This window comes from Opisthocomus hoazin, chromosome 26, assembly GCF_030867145.1.
Source record: "Opisthocomus hoazin isolate bOpiHoa1 chromosome 26, bOpiHoa1.hap1, whole genome shotgun sequence".
NCBI classification, from domain to species: domain Eukaryota; kingdom Metazoa; phylum Chordata; class Aves; order Opisthocomiformes; family Opisthocomidae; genus Opisthocomus; species Opisthocomus hoazin.
In genome coordinates, this window is record NC_134439.1 from 1,878,250 (window position 1) to 1,897,445 (window position 19,196).

The 19,196-nt window shown below is 71.7% G+C and overlaps 2 protein-coding genes across 2 annotated transcripts; one reads left to right on the forward strand and one right to left on the reverse strand.

Annotated features, from left to right (window-relative positions):
- Window positions 1-2,111: 2,111 nt before the first annotated feature.
- Window positions 2,112-2,551, forward strand: LOC142364231 (gastrin/cholecystokinin-like peptide). Its single transcript, XM_075443494.1, has 2 exons — window positions 2,112-2,316; window positions 2,427-2,551. The coding sequence occupies exons 1-2, from the start codon at window positions 2,118-2,120 to the stop codon at window positions 2,549-2,551; spliced, it is 324 nt and encodes a 107-aa protein (XP_075299609.1). The 5' UTR covers window positions 2,112-2,117.
- A 768-nt stretch (window positions 2,552-3,319) lies between these two features.
- On the reverse strand, window positions 3,320-10,280 carry HAP1 (huntingtin associated protein 1). Its single transcript, XM_075443495.1, has 15 exons — window positions 10,184-10,280; window positions 8,306-8,382; window positions 8,057-8,173; window positions 7,851-7,951; window positions 7,516-7,624; window positions 7,292-7,370; window positions 6,792-6,922; window positions 6,636-6,710; window positions 6,424-6,561; window positions 6,282-6,346; window positions 6,029-6,196; window positions 5,508-5,821; window positions 5,187-5,405; window positions 4,653-4,755; window positions 3,320-3,860 (listed from the first exon to the last, which is right to left on the reverse strand). The coding sequence occupies exons 1-15, from the start codon at window positions 10,278-10,280 to the stop codon at window positions 3,470-3,472; spliced, it is 2,184 nt and encodes a 727-aa protein (XP_075299610.1). The 3' UTR covers window positions 3,320-3,469.
- Window positions 10,281-19,196: the final 8,916 nt, after the last annotated feature.

Below are 19,196 nucleotides of genomic sequence, written 5' to 3' on the forward strand. Positions count from 1 at the left end.
TCACACACAGCCAGTGTGCAGCCAGTTGCCCCGTGCAGGTGTTGCCCACACACCTGCAGCCGCCGTGCTCATGGTCTGTGCGTGCACAGAGCTGCACAGCCCTCCGCGTGAGTGGCTCTGTGACCGGCAGGCGAACTGACTGCAGGGGCCAGCTGCCACCCCCCACCCCCCCAGCTGTACCACTCTGTCTAGAGCTACACCTATAAACACATCTATACGTGCATCTGCAGCTATCCCTGTATCTCTTGGCTAGTCATAGACGTGTGTGTGTGTGTATCTACATGCATAAATATCTGCGTGTGTGTGTACGTATAGCAAGGCCTCTGTAAGCCTGTCTAGCTGTGTATAGATGTGTGTGTGGGTGCACGGATCTGTACGTACAGGCGTGTGACTGCTCAGCCTGAGCACTGCCTGTACCTGTCTGTGGACACACATACAGCCAAGGCCCCTGCAGCCAGCCCTGCCCAGAGCTGTGCTTGCGCGTGTCCGTACGGAGCTGCACACGAGCACAGCCACAGAGGAGTGCAGGCGCCTGTAGCTGCGCGTGTGCGTGTACCTGTGTGGGTACACGGCTGCGTGTGTGCCTGTGGAGGCAGCTCTGCATGCGCGGTGTGCGTACGGTTCTGTGTCTGCACGCTATGCAGCTGGCTCTGTACCCGTGTGCGGGTGTATACACCCCCCCCCCCCCCCCCCCGTACCTACAGCTCTACCTGTAAAGCTGTACGTGCATCTAGACCTCTGTGTGTGTGTGTGCGTGTGTGTGTACACACCGATCTGTGTGCGTGTGCAGGACGTACACCGGTGTGGCCAGCTGGGACTGGATGGGTGAAACAGCTCTGCACGTTATATACATACACCCCCCGCCACGTGTGTGTGTGTCTGTGAGTGTCTGTGTGTCCATGTGTTTGTCCACGTGTGATTGTGTGTCCGTGTGTTTGTCTGTGTGTGATTGTGTGTCTCTGTGTCCATGCATCTGTGCGTGTGTGTCCATGTGTGTCCGTGTGTACATGCATCTGTGTCTGTGTGTCTGTGTGTCCATGCATCTGTGTCTGTGTCCATATGTCCATGTGTGATTGTATGTGTCCGTGTGTGTCTCTGTGTGTCCATGCATCTGTGTGTGTCCGTGTCTGTGTGTCCATGTGTGTTTGTCTGTGTGTGATTGTGTGTCTCTGTGTCCATGCATCTGTGTCTGTGTGTCCATGTGTGCCCATGGGGCTGCCCAGGCTCCGTGGCCGCGTGCGGAGCCGCCCCGGGGTGGGTGGGGTGGGGCAGCGGCGGTGGCACCCTTAAAAGCGGCGCTGGGACCGGCTGCTGGGAGCGAGGAGCCCGCCGAGCCGAGCCAGCAGGTGAGGGGGGACGGGGGACGGAGGAGGCCTGGGGACCCGGCCGGAGGGATGGAGGGGACCTTGGGGACCGGGAGGGACGGAGGAGGCTTGGGGACGGGGCTGGAGGGATGGGGGGGACCTTGGGGACCGGGAGGGACGAGGAGGCTTGGGGACCTGGCTGGAGGGATGGGGGGGACCTTGGGGACCGGGAGGGACGGAGGAGGCTTGGGGACCTGGCTGGAGGGATGGGGGGGACCTTGGGGACCGGGAGGGACGGAGGAGGCTTGGGGACGGGGCTGGAGGGATGGGGGGGACCTTGGGGACCGGGAGGGACGGAGGAGGCTTGGGGACCCAGCTGGAGGGATGGAGGGGACCTTCTTGGAGGGACAGAGGGGACTTGGGTTCAGCCATGCCCTGGGGACAAGCTCCCCGCTCCTTGGCTGTCCAACGCTCTGCCGTCTGGGCTGGCGCAGGTGGCCCTGCGAGGAGCAGGGGGTCGGACGCAAGATCCTTGCGGATCCCTTCCAGCGTGACTCGATGGTTCTGTGATCCCTGGGGACTTGGGGACCCGTGGGGAGAGAGGGATCGAGGGACTTGGGGACCCACTGGGAGGGAGCAGAGGGGACTTGGGGACGCACTGGGAGGGAGCAGAGGGGACTTGGGGACAGCCCTGCCCTGGGGAGGAGCACCCTGCTCCCCCACAGGTCACCCCTCGCCGCAGGCTGAGCACCCACCCCCGGTCCGGGGCCTCAGCCCCTCCGCTCCCTGTCCCCGCTCCGTCTCTCCACAGCCATGAAGGTGATGGTGTGCATCGGCCTCGTCCTTGCCATGGTGGTGACTGCCTGCCTGTGCCGGCCCGCGCCGGAGGCAGCGGCCGCTGCGGGGGACCCCCGCCGGCTCCCCGCCAGCCCGGTCCGGCAGGACTGGCCCGAGTCCCTGTCCCAGGAGCAGAAGCACTTCATCTCCCGGTTCCTGCCCCACATCTTCACAGGTACCGGGAGGCACGGGGTGGGCAGCCCTCGGGGGGCCCAAAGGGCACAGCCCGACCCCCTCCAGCCCCCAGCCCCCAGCCGCTCTAACCCGCTGCCCTCGCCCCGGCAGAGCTGAGCGACCGCAAGGGCTACGGGCACGGGGACGAGGGGACAGAGGCCCTGCATGACCTCTACTACCCCGACTGGATGGACTTCGGCCGCCGCAGCGCGGAGGACTCGGTCGATGCCGCGTAGCTGCCGCACTGCCTGCGCCATGCAGAGCACCGGCACGCTCGGTGCACGTCTCTGCCCGCAATAAAGCTTTGGCACCACGGCAGCTGCTGCTCAGTCTTTGCTGGGAAGAGCTGGGGGGGGGGGGGGGCAGGTGGGATTCACCCCCAGCCCACCAGAACACACGGGGCAGAGACGACAGCGCGCGGCAGCAGATGGGGCACTGGCAGCAGACATGGCCCACACGAGCTGCTTTGTGACTTCACATTTATTCACCAGGGGACAGGGTACGGCCGGGGCGAGGGATGCAGCCGGCGGGAGCCACAGCTACGCCCTGAGCAGCACCCGCTGCGGGCACCCCCGGGCCGTGGTGCTGCTGCTAATCAGGGGGCAGGGAAGAATCTAAAAACCATGTTTCCCTCTAAAAGTTGGGCTGCGGGCCCGGGTGGGCTGGGAGGTCTCACCCCCCGCCCAGGGGATCCCTCCCGGGGCCACCCGAGCCCGGGCTGAGCATCGCCCTTCGCTGCAGCCCCCAGGGGCCGAGCAGCTCCTCGCCCTGGCTCAGCACCCACAGGAACAGTTTTTATTGCCAGTGATGGGCTCCTGCGAGGCATCCGCACCCCCACAGCGGGGGACAGGGTCAGCCTGCACCCCCTGCCTGGAGCTGCCCCCCCCCCGAGCCCCCAGCATCGCCCCACACAGCTCCCTGCGTGGGGGACCCCCGGGGCTGTGTAACAGGGGAGCATCGTGCTTGGCCACGGGGCACGGTGGGGTTGTGTCCCGGCCCCCAGTGCAAAGCCCCCCCAAGCCGGCGCTGGGCACGCTGCGGGGTCCGGGTGCCTCACCCGGAGCTGTGGGGGAAAGCCTGGCCCCTGTCCCCTTCCCCCCGGACAGCGAGGAGGAGGACGGAGGACGCGTCTCGTCCCGAGCCCCGCAGCGCTGTCACGTCCACACTGCCCAGCGCTCTCCCCGGGCGTAGGATGTCTCCCCCCTGGCCACCACCTTGTCCAGCCCCAGGCGCCGCAGCTTCTCCACCAGGTTCAGGCTGAAGATGCTGCTCCGGGGCGGGGGTCTGTCCTGGCCCCCTGGCGCAGGGAGGGCCTGGGTGCCAGCACGCCGGGGGGCCTGGGAGGGGAGCGGGGGGGCCCACCACGACCCCGTCCCTGGCACCGAGGCGGAGATGCCCCGCACCAGCAAGAGCCTGATGAGTCCCACGGGGGTGCTCGGGGGTCCAGGGCCAGGGTCCAGCACGGGGCAAGACGGCTCCGGCGTGGGGCTGCCGAGGCTCAGCCCCTCAAGGGTCCCACAAGAAGGCACGACGGCGTTATACAGACTGCAGGGGAAGAGAGAGGGGGGGGGGGGGGGTGTCACTGGGGGGGCCAGTCCCAGGGGATGATGCTGTGGGGGCCAGGGGGTCCTCAGGCAGAGCAGGGCCCCCTCCTTCCTACGCAGCCGTGCGCCTAACGCGCCTGGGGCTGTAGGAGACCCCCATGCTTGGGGCACCGCCCAAGCACCCCGAAGCTCGGGGCTGGGGGGGCTGCAGCCACGTGTCCCCCCTGCTCCCAGGCAGGCAGGAGGGGACAGGACATGGCTGCCGCTCCACAAGTGCTTTCCAAACATGCACGGGTTTTATCTGACAGCGCACAGCAAACTCCGCTCACATCAACCCCCAATAAGCCTCGGAGGAGCTCGTTAGGGCTGAGCACCAGTGCTCATTAATTAAGGGGCAGCCCAGGGCCGGGCTCCTGCAGCCCAGGCTGGCGCAAGGTCCCGGGTTTTGCACAAGTCCAGGCAGGAGGAGACCCATGGCTGCGCACAGCGGCCCCGGGGGCAAGCCCTGCTCCATCCCTGGGGGGCTGCTCACGGGGGGCCCAGCCTCATCCACCCCAAGGAAGGCTCTTCTGCCCCTCACAGTGGCCCAGCACAGGGCTGGGGGTGGTCCCTAGGTACATGGGGACATCTTGAGTGCCAAGGATCTCCCAGAGAGAGATCCCAGGATCTCCTCCAGCTTCCTCAAGCTGCAGGGAGCCAGGTGTGGGGTGAGCAGGAGAGGGTTGTGGGGGGAGACAGGGGGGTGCAGCGGGGGTGCAGGCAGTGCAGGCGGTGGGGGGGCCACACGCCTTACCTGGGGGTCACCGTGGTGATCTCGGTGGTGGGGTGGAGGATGTGGCAGGTAGTGATGGTGAAGGTGGACGGGGTCTGGGGGAGGTTGTTAACAGAGAGGAACACTGGAAGGGACAGGAGACACCAGGTTAGGAGGGAGGGGGGGGGCACGACACAGGCAGAGGAGGGTGGGGGGGAGAGCGAAAGCCGGGCCGTGAGCTGCCACCGCCCGCAGAACGCTGCACGCGTGGGGCACAGCTCCAGCAGCGTCTGTGTCCAGCGCCTGCTCAGAGGGGGCTGCGAGCACCCAGGGGAGCAGGAGCTGACGCTGCCCCCAGCCCCGTCCCCTCCCCGCGCCCGGGCGGTGGCAGGAGCACGCCGGCGTGACGGCGAGGGCTCGTCCCGGCAGCCGCCGCCGGAGCATCCCCACGGGGACGGACGGGTGACAGGGACAGGCCCCCGGCGCAGGAGGGGACAGCACAGCAGGGTGCGAGGGGCAGCTGGACAGGGGCGTCCCGGGGGCCACGTCCCCTCCGCCCCCTGGCCCCGCGCTCACCCCCCGGGCGCTCCTTGGCTTTGGCAGGCGTTGAGGTAGGGAGCAGCCGGAAGGAGCTGGCGTCCACATCGTCCTCCTCCAGGTCGCCGAGGCTGTAGACCTCCTCCAGGTCGGTGTCCAGCTGCCTGAAGTCCTTGGTGAGCACCCCGGGACGGGGCACCAGGATCCCACCCAGGTTGGGCTGCGCCAGCTGCTGCCAGTGGTGGAGGGTCACAGAGCCTGGGGGGGGGGGACGACACAGCCAGGGGGGCTCAGCTGGCATCAGGGGACCCCCCTGGCACCCCCAGCTGTGCACACTGGGTCGCCCCCTCCACCCCTCACCTTCCAGGGGCTTCACAATCTGCAGCTTGTCGGGCAGGTAGGCGAGGGAGCCGAGGGAGAAGCCGGAGCCGGCGGTGAGCTCCGAGCCCCCGGAGTGGTTGGTCCCGGTGGAGACGACGCTCTCGTTGGGGGTGAGGAAGCCGCTGGAGCTCTCCCCGTCCGGCAGCCGGCACAGCTTGCGCTCCCGCTCCGTCTCGAAGAAGGAGCGCTCCTCCGAGGCATGGCTCTGCTGCCGGGCCGACAGCCGCTGCACGGCCGCCTCCAGGTCCTGCCGCCCCGGGGCCGCCTGCGGCCCCCCTCCAGCCCCCTCGCCCCTGCCGACGGGCACGGTGTCAGGGTGCTGGGGGTCACGGCCCCACACCACAGCCCCCCACGCTGTGCCAGACCCCAACGCCCGCCCTGCCCCAGGCTGGCGGCACTGACCCACGCTGGGGTGCGATGGGCACCTCGCCGGCACCCCAGCCCCTGCCCAGGGGCAGCGTCTCCCCCCGCCCGGGCCAAGCCCCCGCTGCGGCACTCACCGGGCACCCTCCGAGGCGGAGCAGCCGGTGTGAGGGGTGCTGGCCCCCCCAGAGGGGACAGCTGACAACTGCCTGGAGCCCAGCAAGTTGTGGGGGGACTCGGAGCAAGACTTGGCTTTGGCCGCCTGGTTCACCGCTTTCACCGTCTCAAAGACGCGCAGGTAGCTCCTGCGGGCAGGAAGCGGGCAGGGGTGGACCCTCGAGCCCCCCCAGGGACCCCCGACCCCAGCCCACCACCGACACCAGCACTCACTTGTCCGAGGAGGAGCTGTCTGTCGCCTTCCTCATCATCCCCTTGATCTCAGCCGCCAGCGAGTCCTGTGGACACAGGGGACGGGGGGTCAGCAGAGGGGACAGCAGCCCCCCGGCCCCCCCCGGCCCGTGCCCCCGCTCACCACGGGCAGGAGGGCGGCTGTGCCGTAGCGGCTGACGGTGCTGTTGGGCAGGCTCCGGCTGCGCAGGCTCTTCACCTCCTCCTGGGCTTCCTGCAGCATCCCGCCGCACTCGGCGTACTTCTCCTGCAGGTCCCGCAGCTGCGGGCACGGGCGCAGCTCAGGCACGGCCCCGGGGGCAGCAGGGCAGGACCCCCCACCCTCCCCGGGCTCACCTCCGTCCGGAGCTGCTGCTGCACCTCCTTGGCCACGGCCAGGTGCTGCTGGAGCTCCTCCACCTCCGAGCCGTACTGCGGGCAGGAGCGGGGCAGGTCAGGGAGCTGCGCCCCGCGGCCCCCCGGCACCCCCCAGCACGGGCAGGGGATGCTCACCGCGCGGCACTTCTGCTGCAGGTCCACAACCTGCGCCAGGAGCTGGCTGATCTCCTCCTGCTGCCGGGCCGTGTCCTCCGCCTTGCGGGCCAGCTCCTCGGACAGGCACACGACCTGCCGGCTGGCTTCGGCTGCGGGGGGCCCGGGGTCTGTCACCGCCAGGGCACGGACCCCCAGCCCACGCCGTGGTGCTGGGCAGTGCCAGCAGACCCCCAGCCCACGCCCGGATCGGAGCTGCCCCCCCACGAGCCCAGCAGAACCCCCACCCACATCGGAGCTGCCCCCCGTGAGCCCAGCAGACCCCCAGCCCACGCCCAGATCGGAGCTGCCCCCCGTGAGCCCAGCAGACCCCCAGCCCACACCCAGATCGGAGCTGCCCCCCGTGAGCCCAGCAGACCCCCAGCCCACGCTCGGATCGGAGCTGCCCCCCGTGAGCCCAGCAGACCCCCAGCCCACGCTCGGATCGGAGCTGCCCCCCGTGAGCCCCCAGCCCCACGCACAGAACTGCTCCACGCAGTCGATCATCAGCTGCTGCTCCTGGTCCTCGTACTGACAGGTCTCAGTGGCAATGCTGGTGGCCTAGGGGAGAGCGTCAGAGGGGCTGAGTGCGATGGGCAGGACCCTCCAAACACCCCCCCCGCCCGGGGCCAGCTCAGGCCCCCCGGCAGCGAGCAGGGCAGAAGGCGGCACAGCGAGGGGCATCCCGCCAGCCAGTTCCGCTCACCTCCATGCGAAGCTGCTGGTTCTCCTCCTCCAGGCACCGGAGTTTCTGCTGCAGGGTGTCACACTGGAAGAACTGCTGCAGGGACAGCGCGGACTCGTGCCGGCGCAGCCTGGGGACGGCAGGGAGGGTGCTGAGCACCCGCAGCCAGGGCTGCCCACCCAGCCCCCTGCCCACTCTCCCCAGCTCCCAGGCTGGGGCCAGACCCAGGGAAGCCATGGGAGAGAAGGGAGCACCAGCCCCGGTGCTACCCCAGGAGGGTGACGGCTGCAGCCTCTGCCCAGCCCCTCAGGAGCAGCCCTGCCCGGGTGGGCGGTGGGCCGGGGCCCCCCACTCACGGCGTGGAGGTGGCGGAGGTGGGCTCGCTCTCCTCCGTCGCGGTGGTGTAGAAGTGGAGCAGGTCATCCCGCATGGAGACCTCGTGGCGCAGCTGCGCGATCTGGGAGGGGAAAGAGCATCAGGGCGCAGCCGAGGGGACCCACGGGCACCCCCGGGCCGGGCACGTGGGGGGCCGGGGCCAGGACCCTGCCCCAGGCACCGTCACCTCCTCTTTGGCCAACTCCAGCTGCTCCTCCAGCAGCTCGTTGCGCTCGGTCAGGCTCCGGTTCTGCTTCAGCAGGGACTGCCCGATGCGCGCCGCCAGCTCCAGGTCTCGCTCCTTCTGCGAGGGGCAGGTCCGGGTCAGCTTGGGCCCGTCCCCTGCTCTGCCCCCCTCTTCCCCAGCCCTCGCCCACCCCCGCACCCGGGGGTCCCAGCGGCCCCCAGCCCGCGCGCGGGGCAGGCACCGGCGTACCTCGTCCAGCAGGTTGGTGACGGCATCGATGTCGTGGTAGGTCTTGGTGATCCTGACCACCCGCTCAGCGCACAGGACTGGGGGAGAGGGGCGCAGGGTGAACCCCCACACTGCAGGAGCATCCCCCCCCTCTGTCCCCTATCAAGGCATCCCCTCAGCACCCGCTGCTGCCAGGGCTGCCCAGCAGAGGCAACGGCTGCTCCACGCTGGGCACCACAAGTGACCGTTAATTCGCTCGGCAGCTCCAGCGCGGTGCAGGGATGCTCACAGCCGCGGCAGCCCCACGGGAAACGGGGTGCTCCCACCTCACCCCCCAGCCCTGCCCGTGTCTTGGGGCTGGGGGAAAGGCGCCGGGCTCCCCTCGCTGCACCCACCACCCCACCAGACACCGCGCCAGCCCCGCCACGGGGCACGCGGCCGGGAAGGAGGGACAGGGAAAGGCAGGCGGCGGAGACACGATCGGAGGTGACATCTCCAGCAAAGAGCGGGCTGGAGCTGCAGCGTCAACAGCAGCGGGTGGCACCACGCAGAGCGGGGCTGGCGGGCAGCGTCCCCTCCCATCTGTCCCCAGCCCCCTGGCCCAGATCTCCCCCCGAGAAGCCAGCCCTGCCCTAGTTTCTCCCCGGAGACGCTGGCCGAGGCAGAGCCGAGCCCGCGCTCTCAGGACGCTGCCCCCCGCACCCACCCTGACGCCCCTCGGCTGCAGCAGCCCAGGCGCTGAGCGGCGGGGGCACAGGCAGCTGCGGGCAGGTCGCCCCAGGAACGGGCAGCTGCCTGCCACGCAGCGAGACCGCACCGGCCTGGGCCCCAGCTGCAGCCTCCCCCCCGCTGCTGTCTGGGTCGCTGGCAGGGAGAGGGGGCACGAGGACGGGGACGTCTGTCCCCCCCGGCACCGATCCTGCCAACTGTGCCGGGCACGCACCCAGACGGGAGCGCGGGAGCTGCGCGGTGGGAAGGAGCCAGCAGCGAGCACGAAGCCCCAGGCTCTGCCTGCGCCCCGCAGCCGCTCCTGCTGCTCCCCTTGGACGCTCGACCACCCCAAGGGCGCGTGCCTCAGTTTCCCCTGCCTCCACCGACACCCCCGGCCCCGGCCGCGCTCCGCAGCGGGGCAGAGCGGGTTAACGCAGAGGCTCAGCCGCGCAAATCCCATCACGCTGCCCCGGCTGCGGTTGTGCTATGGTGTGCGCGTTGTCACGGCCGTGCCCCCACCTGCCACCCCCATCCTGTCCCCACCACCCCGGGTGTGGGCCCCGCACCCCAGTGGGCACCTCCCGGGGGAGAGGGGCCAGCCCCAGCCTCACCCCCCTCCCCGCCAGGGCCTGCTCCCCGCAGGGGTCCCCAACCGCACCCCGCCAGGCCACCGAGCCGTTAATTGGGAATAATTAGAGCATGAGCATCGCCACGGCTGGAGCGAGCGGCGGGGGCCGCAGTGCTGCCCAGCACGTAAACACCCGCCCCGCCCGCGGGCCCGATCCTGCGCGATGCGGGGACCCGCGGGAGGGCAGCCCCCCCCCCCCCCCAATCCGCCGGGGACCCCCCACCGGCTCCCCGCCACCGCCCGAGCGGGGCCGGGGGCTCCCGTGAGACCGGGCAGCAGCCACCTCGGGACCGGGCTCAGCGAGCGGGCCGGGCTGCCGCTCCGCAGCGGGGAGAGGGCAACGCACGGGCGGGGAGGGGGACGGCCCCCGCCCGGAGAGAGACCGAGACCCCGGCCCCAGCCCCGCTCCGCGCCCCCCAGCCCCCCCTCGGGGAGAGACCCCGGCTCCGGCCCCGCTCCGCGCCCCCCGGCCCCGCCCGCGGGGGAACCCCCGCCCCGGGAGAGACCCCGGCCCCCGCCCGCGGGGGGACCCCCGCCCCGCGTCCCAGGGACCCCCTCACCCTCCTCCAGCTCCCGGGTGATGGGGTCGGCGCCGCCGCCCCGCTCCGCGCTCCCGCTCCGCTCGTCGTAGCCGGCGGGGCTGCTCCAGATCTCCATGGCCGCACCGCACCGAGCCCCCCCGCTCCCGCCCCTATTTATCCGGTCGCCCCCTCCGCGCGCACCTGCCCAGCGCGTCCCGCCGGGGCGGGGGCCGGGGCGGGGGGCGGCGCCGGGCGGGAGCGGGGCGGGGGCGGCGGGGCCGGGGGCTGCCCGCTCCCCCCGCTCCCCCCGCGGAGGGGGTCGGCTGGTTGCGGCTGCTCGCTCCCACGGGGCACCCACGGACACAGATCCCATCGCGCACCCCAGGACTGGGAACCCTTAGGGCACCCACGGACACGGTCCCCATCAGGCACCCCAAGACTGGGAACCCTTCAGGCACCCCATGGATGTGGTCCCTATCAGGCACTCCAGGAACTGGCTCCCCATTGGGGCATCCCATGGATGCAGTGCCCATCAGGCACCCCAAGACTGGGAACCCTTAGGGCACCCACAGACACAGATCCCATCGCGCACTCCAAGACTGGGAACCCTTCGGGCACCCCACGGACACAGTCCCCATCAGGCACCCCAGGATCAGGCTCCCCATTTGGGGCACCCCCCGGACACGGTCCCCATCAGGCACCCCAAGACTGGGAACCCTTAGGGCACCCCACAGACATGGTCCCCATCAGGCACCCCAGGATCAGACTCCCCACTGGGGCACCCTGGGCACCCATCGGGTCAGTCCTGCTTCGCCCTGGGGGGCCACTGCAGCTGGGCTCTGTGCCCCCCTCCCGGCCTCCACCGCACGGACACCAGGGGCTCTGGGTGCTCAGGTCCCCGCGGATGGTGGTGAGTGCTGACTGCTGAGGGGGGGCACCGGGGGGTCCCTGGTCCCCGAGCAGCAGCTTTGCACCCCCAGATGGGTCACGCACCAACAGCTTCTGCCCCTTGGAGGAACTGGGAGGGGGTTCGGGTCCTTCACCCCAAACCCAGTCTGTGACCCACGAAGGTCACGTCAAACCACGGCCTTTGCTGCAGCCCCCCCGCCAGCCTCGCTCTTCCCCCCGAGCCTGTCCCCAGGCCTGCGTCCCCCCACCGTCACCGACACGGCTCACCACGAATCCTGCACGCTCGGGTGCCCAGCGCGGTGCTGGGACCTGCCAGGTCTGTGAGCCGGGAAAGGGCTCCTCCACCCCTCTCCCACCCGCCCCGCTCAGCACCCCCCTACTCTGCGCAGGGGCTGGGACCCCCGGCTCCCCACACCCACACTGGCGCAGAGGCAGCTGAATAAATCCCGCCGTGTCGAATGATGGAGGAGCCGGCTGGCACGTGGCGTGGGCTGGGGACCCGCTGGGGACCCCGACCCCAAACCACCCCCTGCCACGACCTCTGGGACCCTCCCGGAGCTGGGACTGGAGCCAGGCGCCCTCGGTCCCAGCCTCCCCCCGCTCCTCGCGCCGGCGATGGCAGGGTGGGGGGGGGGTACCCAGCCGGCTCACCTGCGCACCCCCCCCCCCCCCCGGGGACCCCAAGGACACCAGCGTGCGTCTCATCAGGGACGGGCAGGAGCCGCTTGCTCCTAATCCCCCACCCGGGGATTTGCTCCCCCGGGCAGGACCCCCGCGTCTCTGCGCAAGCAGATTACGGGGGGGCTATTTCTGACCGCAGCTTAAAGGTTTGGGTAAGGGGATGAGGCAGCCCGGGCCCCCCCACCCCGGCAGACACCAGCGGCACGGGGAAACGTGACCCACGGGGCTCCCGGGCCCCAGCCGGGCTGTCCCCACGCAGGGGGGGACGGGGTGCCCGGGGTCCCGCCGAGCTGGGTGCTCCCTGCCCCGTGGCACGCAGACGGGGCCGGGGGTCCAGCCCTGCTGCTGCCGCTGCGGGGCACGGGGTGCCGGGGCCGGGGGTGCCGCTGACCCCGCTGCCTGCCGCACGGGGGGGAGCAGGTGGGTGGGGAAGGCTGCGAGCGTGGCAGGGCACGGCGGGGGGTCTGTCCCCAGCCCAGGCTGTCGCAGGCAGGGGGGTGGGAGCGGGGCCAGCCCCTCGGCCCCATCTGTCTCCTGCTGCCCCACATCCACCCCCCAGCCCCTTGCTCTAATCCGGCCCCCGCCACACGTGGGCCAGAGGCAGAAGGAGAGCGGAGATAATCCGTCTGTGCCCCCCGCTGAACCCCGACCCCGCACGGGGAACGGACCTCGCCGCAGCAGCGTCGGGCGTTGCATCCCCAGCTGCGGGGGCTGCGGGGGGCTCCCCCCAGGTGCCTGCACCCCACCGCTCTGGGGGTTTCGCCAGCAGCAGCAGCCCCGCACCCCTCTCAGCCACTCTGGGCCGTCGCGTTTGGTGGGGCAGCAGCACCGGGGGCCGCCAGCACACCCTGCGTGCTCCCCCCGCCGGTGTCCCACCCTGGGGAGCCACGGCACGGCGCGGGGGGAGCGGGGACGTGCCGGGGGTCCCGGGAGATGATGGAGGCTCTCTCCAAGCATCCGTCTCGGCTCAGCAGAAGCTGCTGTCAGAATTAGCCCGGGATGTTCCGGGCGAGGAAATCCAGGCCGTCAATCCTGTTAGCGGCGATTAGCTCCCGCGCTGCCGTCGTGGCCGCGGCCCCGCCCGCGCGGCCCACCCTGACCCACTGCCCCGGCCCCGCTGCCCCGGCCCCGCTGCCCCGGCCCCGCAGCCGGCACTCACGGAAATACTGCAGGGTCTCCTCCATCTGCCGGGGGGTGAGGGGGGCCGGGGGCTCCGGGGGGCCGGGGCGGGCGCGCAGCCAGTCGCCGTGGTCGTAGCCGAAGACGGTGTCGGCCCGCAGCGTGTAGCGGGGCAGCTGCTCGCCCAGCAAGCTGATGATCTCCACCTCGGGGACATCGCCGCTGCACAAGTCTGGGGACAGAGGGGCGAGGCGTCAGCCCAGGGTGGGGGGCACCCGGGAGGAGGGGGTCGGCATGGCGGGGGAGCTCTCCCTGCACCCCTCGGCCCGGTCCGTCCCCTCGGGGTCTGGGGCTGCTGCCGCCGGCCGGGGTCTGTCCCCACAGCCACTCGTGGGGGCACGGCGGGACCCCCCGCCCCAGCGCTCCGCAGCTCCCCTCGCCCCCCCGCCCCGCTCCCTGCCCGCAGGGTCCTGCTGCCACCTCCTGGCCACGCACCGCACGGTCGGGTGCGGGAACTGCGGGCGGGGGGCGCGGTGGGCCGGGCGGGGGGAGCGGGGGGTGCGGGGGCCAGCGGGTGGGATCCGGGCGGGGGGCTCAGCCCGGCCGGGCTCTGGGGACGGGACGGGCCGAAGGAGCAGCCCCAGCCGCCCCCGCTTCCCCCCCCCCCGGCCCCAGCCCCCCGCCCGGCCCCGCCGGCTCTACCCACCCGTGAGGGTCGCAGCATCGCGGCGTCCGCCCGTGTCCGAGCCGCGGGGCGCGGGGCCGGCGCGGGGCCGGGGGGGCCGTGCGGGGGGGCGCGGGCCGGGGGGGGTCTCTCGCTGGACCGCGGTGTCCAGTTTGGCTGGCGTCACGGGGGGGGGTCGGCTGCCATGGGGAGAAGCCCCTTCACCCCGCTCCCCGGCGGGCAGCAGCGTCCCTCTGCCGGCCCCTGCCTGGGGAGAAGGAGCCGTCAGGGTGATGCTCTGGGGACCGGGGACACATCCTGCACCCCAGCCACGCGCTCCAGCACCCACGCATCCCCCAGCATCCTGCCCCCGGCCAAACCTCCTCCCCGGGGGCAGCGAACGCCAGGCCGGGGGGCTTGTGGAGACCCCGGCCAGCACGGCCAGGGCTCCGGCGTCCCCAGGCCCCGGCCAGCCCGCCGGCTGCGGTGGGGACCGGGGGGCCGCAGGGTCGGCCAGCCCCCCCAGCTCAGCCTCTGCCTGCTGCTGGCCGTGGAGCCGTTTTGGGGACGGCGCCGGGGCAGCGTACCTGCTCAGCACCACCTCCGCGGCAGCCGCTGCGTGATGCGGGGGGCTCGGCACCAGAGCAAACACTTGGTGATGTCGGGATCAGCACCAGCACCAGACACGGGGCAGGATGCTCCAAAGGGCCCGGGCAGGACCCTGCTCCCCCCCGGCCGGCAGCCGGGTCCCTGCCTGTGGGAGCGGGCAGGAGAAGGAGCCGCTTGGCAGTGGGCGGACACGGCCGCGGTGCTGCCGGCTCTGGCGGGAGCCCCACCTCGGAGAGCAAAGTTCGGGCGCAATCCTCCACCCCATCAGCACCAGGATGCGGAGCGGGGACCCGCTGCGTCGCCCGGGCAGGGCTGGGCAGCATCCGCCGCCGTCCCGTCCCAGCTATAAACACATCACGCGACAGGCCATAAAACCGGCGCGTTCCTGCTCTCCTGCCACCTCCAGCGGCCCCGGCGCGGGCTGCAGCCGCTGCTGGCACTGCTGCCCCTCTGCCCCGGGGGCAGGAGCCCCCCACGCGAGCCCCAAGCCCCCACCTCTGCTCCCACCTCCGCCACGCTGGGGGCTGCGTCACCAGCGGCCCCTCGCCCCCGGCAGCGGGTTCACGGCGGGGCATCGCTGCCCTCCCTCCCGGCACGTGCTCATGGCTGCTGTCACGTCCACAGCACCCACGTCAGGCCACCCCGCACCTCCCTCCGGCGAGCCCAGCTCCTCCCTGGCACACGGGACGGGCACGAGGCCGCAGGGACACCCCGAAGCACGCCCGCAGCCCCGCCGTCCTCTGCCCCACGGCGCCAGGACCACTGCCCGGAGAACGGCTCCCCAGTCCCGACCCTGCAGACCCTCTCCCTCCCCAGGGGAGGAAGGGCACCCACCGTGCCGAGGTGCCGGGTGGCCGCTGCCCTGCTCCCCGCGCTGCCGCTGTCTCCGGGGAGGGAGCGCGGCCGTGAGTCAGCGCTCGGCCGGGGCTGCCAGAGCCCTGCGTCTCCTTTTGGCCCGGCTCCTGCACGTACATTAACTCTGCCCACGGGGGACCTTGTTCAGACACGCGTGAGCAGCTCCCGCCGCCCCGGACCCCGCCGTCCCCCTGGCCACCAGCGTCCGGCTGCCCGATGACCTGGGGACCTGCCCCACAGGGGCGAGCGCGGGAGGACGGGGGGCACCGGCCGGCGGCGGTGGGCCCCGGGGAAGCGGGGCCCTGGCTCAGCCCGCGCCCGGGTGCACGCACAGACCTGTGCTGGCTGTTCTCTGCCCTGCCCCGACGCCGTCACGCAGCTCCTGCCCGGGCACCTCCCCGCCGCGCAGCCTCGTGCCCTGGGCCCGAAGCCCCTTCCCCAGGGGCAGCCGGGCGCTGAGCCTGGGCAGCAGCTGAGCGGTGCTGGGGCGGCTGCGCTCGCTCCCGGCTATTTTTTGCGCTCAGCTGCTGCGGCAGGAGCCCGGGGCTGGGGAGGGGAGGCTGCGGGGAGCCCCCGCAAGCGCCCGGGTCGGGGGGCTGCCGAGCAGCCAGGCCGGCGTGCGGGGTGAGGGCGAGGACGGGGCAGTGGTCTCAGGCCCCCCAGTTCCCGGGCTGGCAGACCCCTGCCGTGGGGCAGGGAGGGGGCAGGTCTGCTCTGGCCGTGGCTCCCGCAGCCCGTTCGGTCCCACCGCGACGCTCCGCTGGGCCCGCAGCATCCTTCAGAAGGGGGTCTCTCCCCGCTCCCGGGGCCGTCGGGGGACGGACCCCCGCCCCAGCAGCTGGTCCTGCCTCCTGCCTGGCTTCCCGGCCGCAATCGGCTCCCAGCCCAGCGCCCAGCTCCGTCGCTTCGCTCTGTCGTGACCCCCCGGCACCTGGCACTCTGCCCTGTCGCGACTGAGCCCACCACGGGTTCCCCCGCGCCCCGGGGCTGAGCCCTCCATCCCCTTCCCCTGCAGAAACACCCTCCGCAGCCCCGGCCTCTGCCCGCGGAGCCGGAAAACGCTCCCCGCTCCCCTGCAGACTTCCTGGTTCAGGTGCCGGGGACCGTGGCGCGCAGCCAGACCCCGGCCACCGCCACCGAGCCCCCTCCCCAGCCACCGCCACCGAGCCCCCTCCCCAGCCACCGCCACCGAGCCCCTTCCCCAGCCAGCCGCTGCTGCGGCCACGCTGTCCCCTTGGACCCCCGGACCCTGGGACCCCGTCCCCGTCGCAGGCCCCCAGCCGCTGACGCCAAGGGAGCGGGAAATCCCACCCGGGCGAGGGGCGAAGGCTTCGGCGGCGAAGCGGGGAAACGCGCTGCGGGTGTCGGAGCCCACGGGCGGGAGCGGGGCCGGGGGGGGAGCCGAGCGCCGGGGGACGGGGCGAGACGAGGCCAGTTCTGGGGGGGGCTCCGGCAGCCGCCGCCTGTGACACCCCCGGGGCACCGGCTGGGCACGGCCCGGGACTCGGGGTGCCCGGAGGTGCCGGGGCTCGGTGCGCCCGACGGCAGCCGGGACCCGGGGCAGCGCGGGGGGGACCGGAGGGGCGGCGGGACCCCGGGAGAGCCGGGGGCTCGGGGAGCGGGGGATGCCGGGGGGGACAGGTCTCGGTGCAGGGGGCGATCCCGGGGGTCCCGGTGCAGGGGGGGCCGGGGTGCACTCACCGCTGGGCGCAGCTCCCGGCGCGGAGGCAGCGGCGGGGCCCTCGCCCATCGCTCCCGCGGCCCCGCCGATAACAAAAGCCGCTCCCCGGGCAGGTGCGGAGCGCGGCCGGGCATGCCGGGACCTGTAGTCCGCCCCGCCGCCCCCCGGGGTGCCCCCCGGCCCTCCCCGGCTCCCCCCGGGGGACCCCACAAGCAGCTCCGGCTCTCCTTGGTACAGGTGTCCTCCACCTCCGCTTCCCCCCCCCCTCAAAAAAAATCCCGGCGCTGCCCCCCGGTAGCCCTTGTGCAGCAGGGCTGGGGGTCTTGGGGTGTGCAGTCCTGCTCCGGTACCCCTGCCCATGGCCCCGGGAGATGCCGGGTCCCGCGTGCCTTGTGCACGGCCGCGGGACCCAGCACCTCCCGGGGCAGATGCTCTGCGACATCTCTGGGCTCCCACCCGACACTGGAGCCCCTCACCCCACATCTACCCTGGTAGGAAAGCTTGGGGTGCAGCGAAGTGCTGTCAGCTCTGCTGGGGGTCCCTGGGGACAGGGATCGGGGAGAGACAGCGCGGGCTGGGAGCAGGAGCTTCTCCAAGTCACCCCGGGGACCCACCCAGCAGGGTGACGGAGCCTGCGCCCACGGAGATGCAGATCTCAGAATCACAGAATCACAGAATAGTAGGGGTTGGAAGGGACCTCTGTGGGTCACCCAGTCCAACCCCCCTGCCGAAGCAGGGTCACCCACAGCAGGCTGCACAGGACCTTGTCCAGGCGGGGCTGGAATATCTCCAGAGAAGGAGACTCCACAGCCTCCCTGGGCAGCCTGCTCCAGTGCTCCGTCACCCTCAGAGGGAAGAAGTTCTTCCTCATGTTCAGACAGAACTTCCTGTGCCTCAGTTTGTGCCCATTGCCCCTTGTCCTGTCACTGGGCACCACTGAAAAGAGCTTGGCCCCATCCTCCTGACACCCACCCTGCAGATATTTGTAGGCATTTATAAGGTCCCCTCGCAGCCTTCTCTTCTTCAGGCTGAACAAGCCCAGCTCCCTCAGCCTCTCCTCGCAGGAGAGATGCTCCAGTCCCCTCCTCATCCTCGTAGCCCTCCGCTGGACTCTCTCCAGTAGCTCTTCATCTTTCTTGAACTGGGGAGCCCAGAACTGGACACAGTACTCCAGATGGGGCCTCACCAGGGCAGTGTAGAGGGGAAGGAGAACCTCCCTTGTCCTGCTGGCCACACTCTTCTTGATGCACCCCAGGATCCCATTGGCTTTCTTGGCAGCCAGGGCACACTGCTGGCTCATGGTTAACAAATTAACCATGCACGAACGCCGTCCCAAGCAGCAAGGGCTGGCCTGGCCGGATCAGCTGCCCCCCCCTCACACAGGGGGCTTATTCCCATCCCCCATCACTTCTCCATCTCCTGTTCCGGCAGTGGCTGCGGCGGGCAGAGGGCTGCCTGGCCCCCCAGCCTCGTCCCTCGAGCCGCTGCGCAGCCGCGGCCCCGCTGCCCTGCGGAAGCGCGCTTGGCCCTGCCGGGGCTGCCCGGAAAGCGGCTGTTGTTTTTGCTCATCCCTGGTCCTGGCGCGGGCCGCAGCAGGAAGCACGGCCGCATCCCCACCGCACCGGGGCTTGGCCGCGGCGCTGAGCTCAGCGCAGGATGTTCCCCCACGCCGGCGGGACAGCGCTGGAGCCTGCCCCGTTTCCCAGACCGGCTCCTGCTGCCTCTGTCCCCGGCACACTCCTGCTCCAGCCCCGGCTGATACCGGGACCGACCATGGCACGCCACGACGGACGCGCGAAGCTTCACGTCCTGCCTGGGCCCGGTGTGTGGGGAGCACCCACCCCACCACCTCCCCGTCCCCCCGCCTCGCCTCCCCCCGCAGCAGAGCTGAGCAAACACGCGAGGACGGAGGGGGCTGCGATTTTGTCCCCAGCTCCCTTCGCTCACGTCCCGGTGCCGGCAGCAGCCGTGTCAGGCTGATGAGCGTCCTGCCAGTGCTGCACGCAACGAGCTGTGCTGCAGCAGGCAGAGCTCAGAGCTGGGGGGTCGGGGACCATGTCCCGGCTCTCCAGTGGCCTCCCCGTGTCACGGGGGTGGGTGTCTCACCAAACCCATGCAGCAACCGCAGCACCCTGGGCCACGGGCGCATTGCAGGCATCGCTGCGTGACCCCGACTCCCCTCTCCGGGTCCCCCACCTCTGCCTGAGGAGCCCCCCTGCCTCGGGATGAATGCACGGGGCAGGGGTACAAACCCGTCAGGGACGGGGACGTGGACACCCCAGGGCCACCCGTGTTTCACCCTTCCGTCCCCTGGCATGTTGACCCCAGCAGGCAAAGCCCGCAGCCTCCGGGCTCAGCCCGTGCCGCCTTGCCCAGCAAGGGGCCGGGGGAGAGCCCGGGGTGGCCGGCAGCGTCCGTCCCATCGCCGTCCCCACGCCGAGGCGGCCACCGGCCAGACGGGCAGCCCTGAAGCCCGTGGGTAACTTCACAGCCAGCTTCCACCTCCCCGCCCGATCCCTGCCTGGCACCCAGCG